The sequence below is a fragment of the Fonsecaea multimorphosa genome (genome assembly GCF_000836435.1).
Source record: "Fonsecaea multimorphosa CBS 102226 unplaced genomic scaffold supercont1.31, whole genome shotgun sequence".
Lineage (NCBI taxonomy): Eukaryota > Fungi > Ascomycota > Eurotiomycetes > Chaetothyriales > Herpotrichiellaceae > Fonsecaea > Fonsecaea multimorphosa.
The window spans coordinates 319,727-333,304 of record NW_015971665.1 but is presented as its reverse complement, the minus strand read 5'-3'; the positions used below and the strand labels follow the sequence as shown (position 1 = coordinate 333,304).

General features: G+C 52.8%; 7 protein-coding genes across 7 annotated transcripts; 2 read left to right on the top strand and 5 right to left on the bottom strand.

Moving 5' to 3' along the window:
* Positions 1-50: 50 nt before the first annotated feature.
* On the top strand, positions 51-2,588 carry Z520_10652 (uncharacterized protein; the record flags this gene model as incomplete). The annotated part of the gene is made up of 2 exons (XM_016781144.1): positions 51-2,388; positions 2,461-2,588. 2 exons carry the CDS (start codon positions 51-53, stop codon positions 2,586-2,588), a joined length of 2,466 nt encoding a protein of 821 aa, XP_016627869.1.
* Positions 2,589-3,201: 613 nt separating this feature from the next.
* On the bottom strand, positions 3,202-5,224 carry Z520_10651 (uncharacterized protein; the record flags this gene model as incomplete). Its single annotated transcript, XM_016781143.1, has 4 exons — positions 3,202-4,057; positions 4,146-4,496; positions 4,592-5,000; positions 5,116-5,224. The coding sequence occupies 4 exons, from the start codon at positions 5,222-5,224 to the stop codon at positions 3,202-3,204; spliced, it is 1,725 nt and encodes a 574-aa protein (XP_016627868.1).
* Positions 5,225-6,038: 814 nt separating this feature from the next.
* Z520_10650 (uncharacterized protein) lies at positions 6,039-6,342 on the bottom strand (the record flags this gene model as incomplete). The annotated part of the gene is made up of 2 exons (XM_016781142.1): positions 6,039-6,175; positions 6,264-6,342. 2 exons carry the CDS (start codon positions 6,340-6,342, stop codon positions 6,039-6,041), a joined length of 216 nt encoding a protein of 71 aa, XP_016627867.1.
* Positions 6,343-8,794: 2,452 nt separating this feature from the next.
* Positions 8,795-9,558, bottom strand: Z520_10649 (uncharacterized protein; the record flags this gene model as incomplete). Its single annotated transcript, XM_016781141.1, has 3 exons — positions 8,795-8,966; positions 9,077-9,229; positions 9,347-9,558. The coding sequence occupies 3 exons, from the start codon at positions 9,556-9,558 to the stop codon at positions 8,795-8,797; spliced, it is 537 nt and encodes a 178-aa protein (XP_016627866.1).
* A 481-nt stretch (positions 9,559-10,039) lies between these two features.
* Z520_10648 (uncharacterized protein) lies at positions 10,040-10,520 on the top strand (the record flags this gene model as incomplete). Its single annotated transcript, XM_016781140.1, has 4 exons — positions 10,040-10,125; positions 10,207-10,313; positions 10,376-10,408; positions 10,462-10,520. 4 exons carry the CDS (start codon positions 10,040-10,042, stop codon positions 10,518-10,520), a joined length of 285 nt encoding a protein of 94 aa, XP_016627865.1.
* A 207-nt stretch (positions 10,521-10,727) lies between these two features.
* Z520_10647 (uncharacterized protein) lies at positions 10,728-11,934 on the bottom strand (the record flags this gene model as incomplete). The annotated part of the gene is made up of 2 exons (XM_016781139.1): positions 10,728-11,528; positions 11,590-11,934. 2 exons carry the CDS (start codon positions 11,932-11,934, stop codon positions 10,728-10,730), a joined length of 1,146 nt encoding a protein of 381 aa, XP_016627864.1.
* A 535-nt stretch (positions 11,935-12,469) lies between these two features.
* Positions 12,470-13,577, bottom strand: Z520_10646 (uncharacterized protein; the record flags this gene model as incomplete). Its single annotated transcript, XM_016781138.1, has 2 exons — positions 12,470-12,719; positions 12,769-13,577. The coding sequence occupies 2 exons, from the start codon at positions 13,575-13,577 to the stop codon at positions 12,470-12,472; spliced, it is 1,059 nt and encodes a 352-aa protein (XP_016627863.1).
* Position 13,578: the final 1 nt, after the last annotated feature.

Here is a 13,578-nt window from a genome sequence, read left to right as displayed (position 1 = left end):
CACCAAATCCTCGACCTCAGGGTGGTATCAACAGTCGAAGCTCGCCGGAGATGAGCTATCAACAACCACCAAATCACCGACCTCAGGGTGGAATCAACAGTCCGAGAATGCGGCCGGGAGGCCCTCCGCGAGGTCCTCCGCCGCCGATGAACAGAAATGGAGCTCGTCCTGGCTTTCAGGGTGGAATGGAGGACTTCAACTCTCGGGCAAACCACAATGCTCCAGGCAATTATCCGCCTCCAGATCGTCGGGCAAACAATTATGTCCACGATGAGGGCTACGCCTCAGACTTCATTCCACAGTCAAGAGCGCATATCTCACCAATAGATCGTCCTCCTCAAGGATATGGGTCCAGACCTGCGCATCAAGAGGATTACCATGCCGACTCGTACCGAGGGTTTCCTCCGAACGGCCACGCGGAGACCAGCCAAACGAGAAATAGTAACATACCAAATTTTGATGCTATTCCGACCGGTGTGAATGAGAAGACCGAGGACCAGATGATTGCAAATCAACAGTCTGGGTTTGATCCGAAGATCTATCAGAAACCGACTTATCAAGTACCCGGGGCGTTTCCTGGTCAGATTGACACCAAGCAGTCTATGTCTCCTCCAAATCAGACCACTTCTCCTCTCGCCGAATTTTCATTCGATTTACCTAGCTCCTCTCAACCTGGGACAGCTGGTAGAAAAGACAGTTCTGCACAAGGTTCATCCTACCGTGGAGTCTACAATGGCCAGGAGACTTTTGGCGCTGGAGCAGCTTCAAGGGGTGCATACGGGGACGTCCAGCTTCAGAATGCGCCCGGCTCGCAGTATCCGCCGCCCCGTGCTGCCAGTCGGAACGGGATAAAGCCGTCTACGGAAACTGACGCCTCGAGACCTCCTTTGCCAAACGATCGCCAACCCTATCGATCATTTAGTCAGGATCAGTATCCTGCCCGGCCACATACAAGCAATGCGCAACGGCCCCAGCAACAAAGTTACGAGACGATGAACCCATATGATCAGGACTACGCAGCAAATAACAGAGCTCCTTCAGCGCCCGCCGCACCTGCAGGGCCTGTAGCGTCAGATCAAAGCTATGGCTACCCAGGGCAGGGCCAACAGTATCAACAGCCGTATGGACAGGGCCCACCAGTGCGCAAGGCATCTCAGGACAATTACAACATCGGCCCTGCCAGGCCCAACGTTTCGAGCTCCGCACATCCCGTACCCGTCAGGCATTATCCAGCTCCAAATGCAGATTCCAACCCGGATGCATTACCTGCACACCCTACTCCAGTGAGAGCTGGACTCAAAGACAGCAACGGGTATCCATCGAGTCAAACTCCCCCAGCTCCCCCGAGCCAGCGGCGAAAAGTATCCGAGACTTCGTCGCCCGTTACTACCCAAGAGCTGAATAGCCTCCGCGAAATGTACAGCAGGAATCCAAGCGACCATGCTCTCGGTTTGAAGCTGGCAAAGAAGATGGTCGAGGCGGCTCGTGTGCTTTCAGATGAGAATGGGTCGGCAGACCAGAAGACCACACAAAAGAACCGTGAAAAGTACATATTTGATGCACACAAACTGGTCAAGAAATTGGTGGCAGCTAGCTACCCAGACGCAATGTTCTATCTAGCCGATTGTCACGGGCAAGGAATGTTGGGACTTGCTGTGGATCCGAAAGAGGCCTTCTCTCTCTACCAGTCGGCTGCGAAGCTCAATCATCCTCAAAGTGCATATCGAGTAGCGGTGTGCTGTGAGTTGGGGACCGAGGAAGGTGGCGGAACTCGACGTGACCCCCTGAAGGCGATGCAATGGTACAAACGAGCAGCAACATTGGGAGACACCCCAGCCATGTACAAGATGGGGATGATATTGTTGAAAGGATTGCTTGGCCAACAGAAGAATCCGCGTGAGGCAGTGTCGTGGCTGAAGAGGGCTGCTGAACGTGCGGACAAAGACAATCCACACGCGTTGCATGAACTGGGTCTCCTTTACGAATCTGCCTCGTCCACGGACCATATCGTGCGCGACGAGAAATACGCTCTTCAACTGTTCCAGCAAGCTGCAGAACTGGGATACAAATACTCACAGTTCCGACTTGGATCGTCGTACGAGTACGGGCTGCTCGGCTGCCCGATCGATGCTCGTCAAAGTATCGCATGGTACACTCGAGCGGCTGCCCAGGGAGAGCACCAGTCCGAATTGGCGCTGAGTGGTTGGTACCTGACGGGGTCTGAACCGTTGCTTACGCAGAGCGACACGGAGGCATTCCTGTGGGCACGGAAAGCCGCCAGTTCGGGTTTGGCGAAAGCAGAGTACGCGATGGGATATTTCAACGAGGTCGGCATCGGCACGCCGGTGGACATTGAAGAGGCCAAACGTTGGTATTACAGGGCAGCTGGTGAGTTACCGATTCCATTGTCCAACCCCCTTCTCCACTCGCGACGTCGTGACTAATTGATGATTTTCACAGCACAAAATTTCACAAAGGCCCGAGAAAGGCTCGAGGAGCTGAAGAGAGGAGGTCCCAAGCAGCAAAAGACGCGCATGTCGCGGTCGAATGTGAATAAACAGACGGATGGGGAGTGTGTGGTCATGTAGAAGGAAACAAGGAAATCAGTGGAGAATGACATTTTTCAGCCTGATTCCCGTTCCCCATGGGCTCTCTATATCTGGGATTGTGTCACTGATGGTAACCCCTTCCCATCTCTCCCCTTGAATTTGATCCACGGCTCCCCTCGCCACCTACCGGGACCATGAGTTTTGGAGCCATCTCCAGGCTGGGAGGTTTTTTATGTAAAATATTACCCACCGAGGGAGGAAGAAAGAAAGAAAGAAAGAAAGAAAGGAACGGGAGAGAAAGAGTCGAGATACTTGGAACGTCCCGGGCAATAATAATGATGAATCGGGGTGGCGTGGTCCTTGTGGTGCCGACCCCCCGGTATGCATGTATACATGTGTGTGTGTGTATGTGTGTGTGCCTGTCTAACGTATGTAATGTTTTGAACCGAACTCTTGGGACTTACTTATCTGATCAGGGCAACTTTTGAATGATATCAATGTGACCCTGACCAGCTACTTTGAACTCGATCCTGGACCAACCCAGCCGCTCACCACCCATGAAGTCCTCCCACCCCGTTCCAGTGCCTCGTACACCCTATGACCCCCTCAGTGTACCTCGTAGAGGGACGTACCGGTACCGATACCTGGATATTTAGAGTAGAAACCTCGCAAAGTACTCACCCAAATCCGGCCCACTTTCCAGGGCCGTCGCAAAGCCCACAATGCCGTCCGGACGGATGACGACCACGGCGCCCCGTTCCACGCTGACCCCATACCTGTCATGCGCGCTCGAGTCGTGGTCGTAGTATGCGTCCCCAAACCGGCTTACGCCCAGGGCTTCGTCGGCCTGGGGCTTGTTCCCTGCGATGATGGTCAAGAACACCATTTTATTGGCATGCCTCTTGGTCATGCTGTCGTCACCGTCAAGATAACCTCTCAGATCCCGCACTTTCTCCCCAGTCAGGAGCGGTTCGCCCGCGAACACGACAACCCAGAATAAACCCACGTTCTTCATGACCGTCTGTAGCCTCGTGGGAATGCTCGCGCCGGGTGCGTGGACGGCGACATCGGGGGCGCGCCGGCCGCAGGGGAGCGTGGCCGACTTGGTGGTCACGTTCAGCGCGTTCTTGCCATACCCAATACCCAGGCCGATGGTGAACTGGATGTTGTCCTCGAGCACCTTGGCCAATAGCACATTCGGGTCCATCGCGAGGCCGCCGCGCGCGACGACCAACTCAGGTGGAACAGTTCCAGAAATCAGTTTGGAAAATGTCTTATCCAAATCGATCAGCTGCTGCGCGATGGGCCGCCGTTCGCCGTTGTACGTCTCCAAAATCGAGGCGTGGTACCATCCCTTCAGCACACCGGCGAGTTTCCATGTGAGGTTGAACGAATCATGCACGCCTGTGTTCATGCCCTGCGCCGTCCCCGAGGAGTGGCTGTGGCAGGCGTCGCCCGCGAGGAGGATCCTGTCCTTGACAAAAGTATCCGCGAGGGAGTGTCGCACGCTGGTTTTGCAGAGAGGATTTTCTGGTCAGCGTTGTGTGATCGAAATGCCCGTAACGAACAAAATAGCCTTCACATCCGGGGCCTTACTTGTACACTGTATACCAATCCACACATTTGAAGTCCAAAGTAAACGGCTTGAGGGCTAGTTTCGCCTCCTCGACAACCTGCTCCAGCGTCATGTTTTCGCCGTATTTATCCATCAACTCCTGCGAAAGCGAGAATCCCACCCTCGTAGTGCCGTGGTCTAGCGCAGCGAACAGCACTTGGCCGTGTATGGGAGATTCCAGCGTCGCAAACCCTTGGCGGGAGTCAGGCATGTCGGTCTCCACGACGCCGTCGATACGTACCCAGCGGAGGGTAGAGCTATCTTTGATCGACGCGACCCCGGAGAGGTGGCGGACAGTGGAGCGGGCACCATCGGCGCCGACAAGGTAATCTCTGAATAGTTTAGTTTCACCATTATTCAACAGCTTCCGCCGCGCCATGCACAGAGGTTGGAAAGCAGAGGAACGGGGACTGCTGTTGCAACTCACCCAACAAGTGCCCGCGTCTCTAGAGTATTGACATTCTTGACTTCGACCTTGACCGGACGCCCTTCCCCCCTTTGATCGATCTGGGTGGTCAAACCCATCACCTCCCACCCACCAGCAACAAGTCCACCGATTTTCTCATACTCGGCCTTCACAATGTCCTCCGTGTACTTTAATCGGATGTTAAGCACATAGTTCAGAAATGTTTGACCTTGCATGGCGTCAAAGACGGACCGCAGGCCCCGCGTATTGTCTCTTCTCCCGTCCTTATCGTAGTTGACGCCACTCCTCGTCACGAATCCCTCCTGTCTTAGGTGCGTGAGAAGGTCATACTGGTCGAGCATTTCCAATGTCCGGGGGAGCAGTGTAGCTGCGCGGCCATACATGGGCAGTTTCTGCTTTTCGAGTCGTTCTTTCTCCACAGATGTGGAATTTGGCAAGGTTAGCGAAGAGAAGAAACTGAGAAAGGCGGAGAGAAGTAGTCCTCTCTCAGCCCTAGCAACCTGCAGGCAGAAGGTCGCTCTTACCGACGACGCAGGTTTCGATGCCCATGCGTTGCAGGCCATAGGCCGTCAACAAGCCCACTGGGCCTCCGCCACAGATTACCACGTCGTAGTGATCCTTGAGATCAGCCATTGTAATGTTGTCGAATGCAGAGTCGATTGAAAGGATAAATCTTGAAGACAGGTTTGGGTTATTTGGCTCGAGAGGAAATGACCGTGCTGTCAGTTATATGGAACCTAGCGAAGAGCATATTGTCGTATCCGCGTATGCGTATGCTCATGCCGACACTGGCCAGCCCATCAGTGGAGACCGTCGTTGAAATATTTCAGAGTCATCTTGCCAGAATTCTGACTGGCACCAATTCGGTCGGACCTAATGAATGGCCGGTAGCGCCCATGATTTCGTCTTGTCATGTTGTATGGCAGAAAATATGTGAGGATGCGCCCTATTCTGTCGACCTCGTCCAAAACTGGCACGACGTGGGAGGCCCTGGACAAGCCGGCAATTGGGATAGTCGTCGCAAGCACACATGGTGTGGTCAAGGCGAGGCACATTTCCACCGAGAGATGCGTTGCTTGTACTAAGCGAGCTGCAATGGACGGAATTGAAGAATGTCTGCAGTGACAGACTCGTTGCCAGCAGTGAAAGATTAAAGGAGCTTTCTCATCGGCGAGACGGCGGCGTATGCTAAGCGGCTGGACAGTCAAAGAGAAAATAGCAACAGCTTCGCGCAATGATGACTGACAATAGAGTAATAGCGCAAGCGAGGTAGCGGGCGTATTATTAAATGCTCTAGGGACGCATGAAGGTTGCGAAGGGTGTGAGTCTACGAGAAGAAGAACATCTCCACCCTTCCCACTGCGGAATCTGCCTTTTCCTGTTCCGTATTACATTCGACGTGATGCTATTAATTAATACTAACAAGACCAAAAAAGGTTCCCCTCAACTACGCCTTCGTTTCTGGCTTGCCCTTTTGCGCCTTGTTTTTGTTGTCGCCCGTGTCCTCGTAATCGCCTCCAGCTGCTTCATATCTCCGTGCCAGTTCGCCGGCTTTCCAGGCGGACCATGATCCTTTACCTCCACCTGGCGTCAAACCACAGGGCGTCAGCCATTGAGCAAGGCGAAGTGGATGGTGGCGATGGAAACCCCGTGGAACAGGAAGAGTACAAACCTTTCTCCATATTCTTCACTTCCTCTTTGATTTTCTCCCGCAGTTCAGGATCTGTGGGGTTCCCCTTGGAGCTGGGCATAGTCCTAACTTCGTGTAAAAAGTGAACCCAGATATGAACTACTCAGTCGTTGTGACCCGTGTCGATGTATTTCGAGCGAATTGATGATGACGGTGGCCACCCTAGTGTAAAAGGCAGAGGATGATGGTGTCCCTTCAGGGCCTTCACACCAACTGGATTGGTGAGATTGTTTTTGGGAGTTGGCACGCCACCTCTTGGATCTAAAAGTCGTGTTGGTTCTCCTGAGGTTGGCCCCGGCCCAGTCGCTACCGAGGAGCGAAGGAACTGAACTTCCCCGAAGTGGACGAGGACTGACTACTTCTGGGAGTCGACGTCCTCGAACTCGCACCAGAAGTCGAGGTAGTAAATATCGAGCTTGTTCTTTCTTTGGTCTGTCTGACTCCTTCCTGCAACGACGGGTCTGATGAAGAGGCTTCAGAGGCTTTCTTTAGTATTTGACGCAAGGACTCCTGTGCTGACGAGGGGCTTTCAGGATTTCTGTCAGAGCGGAAAGTTGGAAAACGGATCATGGTTGCAAAGGGATTGGGGAGGCTAATGGAGGATATGGCGTCAAGTGTCGGAAGGAATTATACTTTGTGCTGGCTGCAGGGTCGATGTCGTTATCGATCTGGCTTTGAGCTGGTTCTAAGATTGAGATCGGGACGAGGTGTCAGGGTCAAGATATCGGGCACGCAGGTGGGTGCGATATGCGATGTCTCGGTATGCGATATGGGTATGCAGCCAGGTGGAGACTCGATTGAATGATGACGAGGTGGATATCCAAATCCCCGAACAAAGAACTGCTGGGTGAAAGGCAATCGAGGAGATGTATACGTCACACGAGCGATAAGTATCTGTCGGTTGTGTGAGAGTCGATCAGCCGCTTTGGTGCCTCGGATTGTGTGACCGGGGCCGTGCTGCAGGATACTTTGCGTGCGACAGCAACAACCAGAGACAGATGAGACCTGGGAATATATGTCTATAATTCAGTGAGAGGGTGGAGAGGAGAACAGACTAGAAGCACAATCTGCCAGACTGAGGCTGAGTACTTGTACTCGGATGTTTCATGCTGGTGGATGCTTCTTCTCCTCCACCCTCCCCCATTATCCTTTCTGGACTCGATCCACCTCATCGGACGAGGGATCGCGATTGGAGAGGGCGAATCTGCCATGCTCCGGTCGCCTGATTGGGCATAAGCACGACGGTCTTGCCTCAGCGGGAGATGGCCACCCACGAACCTGACCAACTTGACGAGGGAAGTCTGTCATTTTCGGCTCGAAGATTCGGCCAGTGGAACCGTGTTCCGGCCAAATAGCAGCCACGCCAGACACCAGCCTGGCCTTTTCTGGCTGGTGCGGGATGACGGGCCCGCAGTCACTTGACAGACAAAAAACGCCAAAGAGACGACCCCATGATTCTCTCTCCACGATCGAGGATGGCGTTGGTTTGCAGATTTTGCGAGGCCCCATGAACTGATCTGATCTCTTTGATCCCCTGCCGTCATAGTGTCGAGTGACTAGGCAAACTCCATGAGATGGAGAACAAAGCACCAGACGCCCTGCCAAGTAAAGGGTGCACGAGGCATGACAGACTGTTATGACCTCATCCTTGCCCAGCCTCGTGTGTCTTTCCACGCAGCCAATAGCACGGCGCGAGGCTGCATGTCAATTCTTCCAGTCTAGATACAGCATCTCGGTGGCGCCTGGGTCACATCTGGACTGTTCCCGACTTTCTTGATCAAAAAACACGCAGCAACAGAGTGTGGCGAGCGCCTGTTGCTGACGAGAAGATGAAGGAAGTTTACAAGTACCAAGTGGCTGTGCAACATGTAGCCCCGTGATTGGTGCTGGTGGTGGCGCTGCGACAGGAAACATCGCACCAAAGGGCTTGTGGGCTGGTGGACTCGGTATAGGCGAAACCCGTCTCCATGCGACACGACCATGTGGAATGGGGTGCCACCCATGTCTCTCATGTTACAATAATGGAGTTCTTCGTCATGACAAGCCTGGATTTGAAGGCATGTGCCCACATTGCCATGCGACTTTCCAAACACCATGGCTTTCTCGTTTCGCATCTGTACCGAGATTGCACAACGCAATGTGTGCTCTATACTCCACACCGAATGCTTTCAATTTGCAGTATGTGCGATAAGATGAAATGTCTAATCTGCTCTCTCCAGCCACAGACAAACAAAACGAGAACCAGTGTCTTGCTCTAGATCTGAGGTCTGAAACTTGGAAGACGACTCTTGCCGGCACAAGAGAAATGGAAGCGTCCGACTTGCTAGTACCTGTAACAATACCCGAGTCATCCTTTGAAGGGAATTCCAGAAGCATTTGATCTTGAACGGATGGCAGCCGCTGCCCAGCATAGTGACTCTTAACACAGTCCCCCATGCTCACTTTTGCCTGTTTTCCTGTACGACTCATGTCGAACGACCTCAGGATCGTTCCTTATAGCTTGTCTCGCTCAATTACAACTTGGCTTCCACCTTCTTCTCCACACCCTTCGCCGAGTTCTCGATGTCCTTCTCCATGTCCTTCAAGGCAGCGGTGGCGCTGCCTGTTTGCGAGCTCCGATACAGGAAGATACGGGTGCACTGGATAGTACCTACAAGGAAGAGGCAGAAGTTGACAGCGGCAAGACTGTTGGTTTGGCAAGTTATTGTCAGTATTGACCAGTGTACAGATCATTGACTTAAAACCCATGCATATGCTGGACGTCCCATGGATCTGTGAGGAAAATCGAGACTTACAGCATGTTCTTTGGTCGAATGACGAAGCACCATCTCGTCCAGATAGAACCTGTAGCCATGAGAGCCGCGTTCTGTGTCAACGATAGCTTTTCGGCTGGACGGAGGAAGTCTGATGCGCCGGCAAGGACGACACCCCATTTCATGATAGGAGCCCTAGGACAGTAACCCGCGTCAGCATCCGTCAATTCTTGATCTACGCTGAGACCACCCATATCTCTAGGTACTGAAACCCAGGCAAACAATCTTCATATGAATGTGCTAGAGTCATACCAGAAATGCACCGTCCTGATGCCGACCTCGCTGGTCCAGAGTTTCTGAAACAGAGACTGCGGCGGCGCACCTTCGACGGCTGGGTTAGCGGCTGTGCCCTGCCATCGTCGAAACACAGGGTTTCTCAATTGAAAAGGCGCTCTTGACGTGAATGAAGTTGTCGACTGTCGGGCGGTTTGCTGCGCAAAGCGCAATCCGAAGCGGGCGGACATTATGGGGGTAATCGGGTGCGCGTTCTGCCACGGGGCGAGCTGTGGCCCTGATAGTGCTACAGGAAGGTGTTGACGCAAGGTCTGGCGACGGAGGTGGCAGTAAAAGAGTGGAGATGGTCGCCCTTGAAGGAGTTGATGTCGAAAGGATGAAGAGGTGAGTCAATTGCTGGGGTTTGTAACGGGGGCAGATGGATGAGGAGAAGGTCAGATCCCCGGCAAATCGTTTTCACAATCTCCGGGTCCCCAGCGCCGAAGTCACTGTGGCCGTGTCTGACAAAACAAAACCAACATTTACTGCCACAGCATGGAATCAATTTTTGTCAGACCATGATATTTCCATCTTCAATACCGCCAAGGTGCAATTGGTCCCCCAAGCGACTCGTAGTGTTCCTGCACTTGCACTACCAAAGGTTGACTTCATGCGCCAGCAGCTCTCTCCGGACCACAGTTGATACTCGGTTAGACCTGGGGTGTGCCCGCAATGGCGACCAAATATGCCTTTACTCAAGGCTTGAGGGAGTTGAGATTTCACCTGAGCAATTCGGGCCAGGGAAGCGATGCCTGCAGGTATGTGCCATTCTCGAAGCAGTGGCAGCAGCAGGAAGCACCATCCAAGCTCTTTTACAGCACACTGAACTTTTGATTTAGATCCTTTCTCAGGCGAGCGTACCCTACTATGAAGCATCACAACCCCCAGATCCCTATTTTAATACGCGAAGCTTCGGATATTGAACCAAAGGTCTGGGCAAGATATGGTAAGAAGTTTTGGACCAAGACACACTGGTACTGCAGAAAGGCTGATTCTTCGATGATGCAGGATTTGGAAAAGAGAAGTCAGAGTCATTATCAGGTGAGCTTCATTCTACTGAGAGAGCTTGCCATTGGTTCTTACACATGTGGCAGGTCTTTCAGACAAGGAGATAGAGGACAAGGTAACGACCTTGGTCAAGAGCGAACTGTGAACGAGCTCGAGTCAGGCTAGCTCGGTCAATGGGGAATGTATAACACCCAGTCTACGTGGACATGGAAGGGAGGCTACCAATATGGGTCGACCACGCTGGACAGAAGAAAAGTCTAGCAAGTCTGGCAAAGAATCCTCGATTGTACATACGACTGCATGCCAACAGCTAAAACAAAAGAGTCCAAACTTTTTGACCTGTTTTATACAATCAAGCTCCCACCTCTCCAAATCTGTATTGCGCCCAAGCCATGCTCGATTCTTGCAGCGTCCACAATTGTTTGCCCTGATCCGTCCCGCCGGCACCCACAGCAATATGGATCGGCAAGAGATGCTCAAAGGTCGGATGCGCCTGTCTTGCATCGTCCCTCTTCAACAACTCAACCATCGTCTCATCCCTCTGCTCCCCTGGCTTGGTTTCGGCCGCAACCTTCAGAGCTTCGTCAAAGGTCACCGTATAGGGCATTGTCCTATTCGAACCCCTGCCCAACATCATGAGATGGCGCAGATTGTGCACGCTCATGCCCGAGCATATGATGAGGATGTTCTCCTCCCGCAGTTTCTGGACGGCACGTCCGAGTCCGATGTGCGCGGCTGCGTCGGTGTGGTCGTCGAACAGACTGACCTGCACGATGGGCACGTCGCCCAGGGGGTTCGTTTCGGGATTGAACATGACCTTGAAGGGGACGAAGACGCCGTGATCCAAGCCCCTCTCTTCCTTCTGCGTCTTGATCCCATGGCTCTCGAGGACGTCAATGACCTGTTGGGCAAGCTTCGCCGACCCCCGGTTGGGGAACTTCTCCATGTAATAGTTGCGAGGAAAGCCGTAAAAATCGTAGATCAACGGTTCATCTTCCGCGACATTTACCTCGATCGTGTTGGGCCTTTGGGCTTGCCAGTGTGCTGAGAAGACTACGATCGCCGAGGGTTTGACCTGCTGCGTGATCTCGCGCCCGATCCGTTGAAGCTGTGGGTAGACCGGGTGTTCGGTGTCGAACATTGTGTTGGGGCCCTGATACCCATGGCAAGCAAGATCTGTTAGTGAAAAAAAACAAACACCCCCGTTTGCTTACAGGAAACACACTGAAGACAACAAGATCCACGATATGAGGGGCCGAGGGAGCGAAGACACTTACACCATGAGAAACAAAATACACAGGCGTCCGTTTGGCCATTATTGCTCCTCTTCCGGCCGCTGTCGGGGAAGAAGACCTGCTGCTCAAAGCACCTGTAGAAAGTGATCTGAGGGAGCGGAGAATGCGCGCGGCAGCCACCTCGTCGTCGTTGAGGATCCGCGGGTATGAAAGGAAGTTGAAGTGCGCAAATGCTGCTGCCACGAGGAGGACCAGGATCGATATAAAAGCGATGGTCGCGCCGGTGCCGGTAGTCCTTGCAGAGCGGGCGCTATTTCGAAGCATTCAAAATCCGCCCACTTTTCCTTCGTTCCTGCTGGTTGCTTTTCTGACTTGATGATGATGTGAAACAAAGGTCCCCGAGATCTTGCGTGTCCCGCTCAGCCCTTTATTTACTTTCCTCGAATCTACGACCCGGTCTATAGCATACGATGATGTGCTCGGAACGAGGATCGCGACCCGGCAGATGGCATAAAGGCTTGTGCTGGGATGGGAACGAATAAGCTGAACAAGGCCGAGGGGATCAGAATTATCTAAGCTGCAAGCTGGGGGAGCGGAACACCTCCGTTTTTGCTTTGGTAATATTAATTACATATACCAAAACCTTTCGATTCGAGACAGTCATGAAATAGTACGAGGGGGAAATTCATGTATAGAGCCAGGACATCGCGGGTCATACTGAACCACTTCCTTCTCGGGTCGACACAGGGTTGCAAGTGTCTCTTCTCAAATACCGAGAGATTTCCCTTGTCCAGCCTCGTCCAATTCAGCATTCGATCAAGACGCTTCCCTCCCTTACTTCTCCTGCAATGTGTATAGTTCAGTCTCCTCCTTGGATGACCTGTGCACCATCACTCCGGGCGCTCTCCTGCAACCAACTTGGCCAGCCTCTCATGAATGCCACAAAGTTGAACCGGGCTGGCAGAATAAGCTGGTCGCCTTCACATTTAAGCACCTGCGAGACAACTGCTTCTGCCACTGTGCCAGGTTCCAGTAAAAACTGCTTCGAAGCGATTTCCTTGGCCAATCCACGAGAAAGGGGCGTCCGTACCCATGTGGGGTGCACGACCCTATGCATCATCAGTAGTGACGAGAGGAATTCACCAAGGGTCAACTTACGTTGTGCGGACTTTATCAGCACCATACCTCGCCCTCAGCTCCTGCGCCAATCCTTCATGGAACGCAAGTGCTCCTGCTTTGGTCGCGGCGTAGCTAGTAACGCCAGCGATTGCCGCAAAGCTCGACAAGCTCGCAATCGTTACCACATGACCATGATTTTTCTTGATCATGGCTGGCAGAAATTCCTTGACCATTTTGAAATGAGCCAGAATATTGACGTCGAAGGTGAGTTGAAGCTGTTCGTCTGTCTCATCAAGGATGGTTTTCCCATTCGCGACACCAGCATTGTTGATGAGCACTGTCGGGTCGCCAAGTTCCTCGCGGATTCTCGCAGCGACATCTCGAATACTTTGGGATGAGGTCACGTCGGTCTTGTAGAATTTGGCACTGCTGGGTAGTGGTATTTTGGGAGGGTTAATGTCCAGAACCACGACCTTGATGTTCCGTTGGCCAAACTGCCGAACCATTTCCTGCCCAATACCAGAGGATCCGCCACTAATCAGAACGATTTCGCGTTCCCAGTCCCATGAAGGGTCTTTGACAAAGTTGTTCAGCACTCGCCGGCTAAGATATCTGTTCAACCTGTATAGGACACCAAATGTGAGGAGTCCCCCGAGCGTTCGGTTAATAAATTTGGATTGGATGGAACTCGTTGCAATGAGCGAAAGTGCTCTCTGGAAAGCCTCGGGGTATCTCAAGTGCAGCAGAAGTAGAGCGGCAGGGACCACTGGTTGCAATAAAACATGATGGACAGGTCTGCAGAGGTATTCAAGAGTCATACCTTCTCTTGGGGGATACAAGATCGCCATG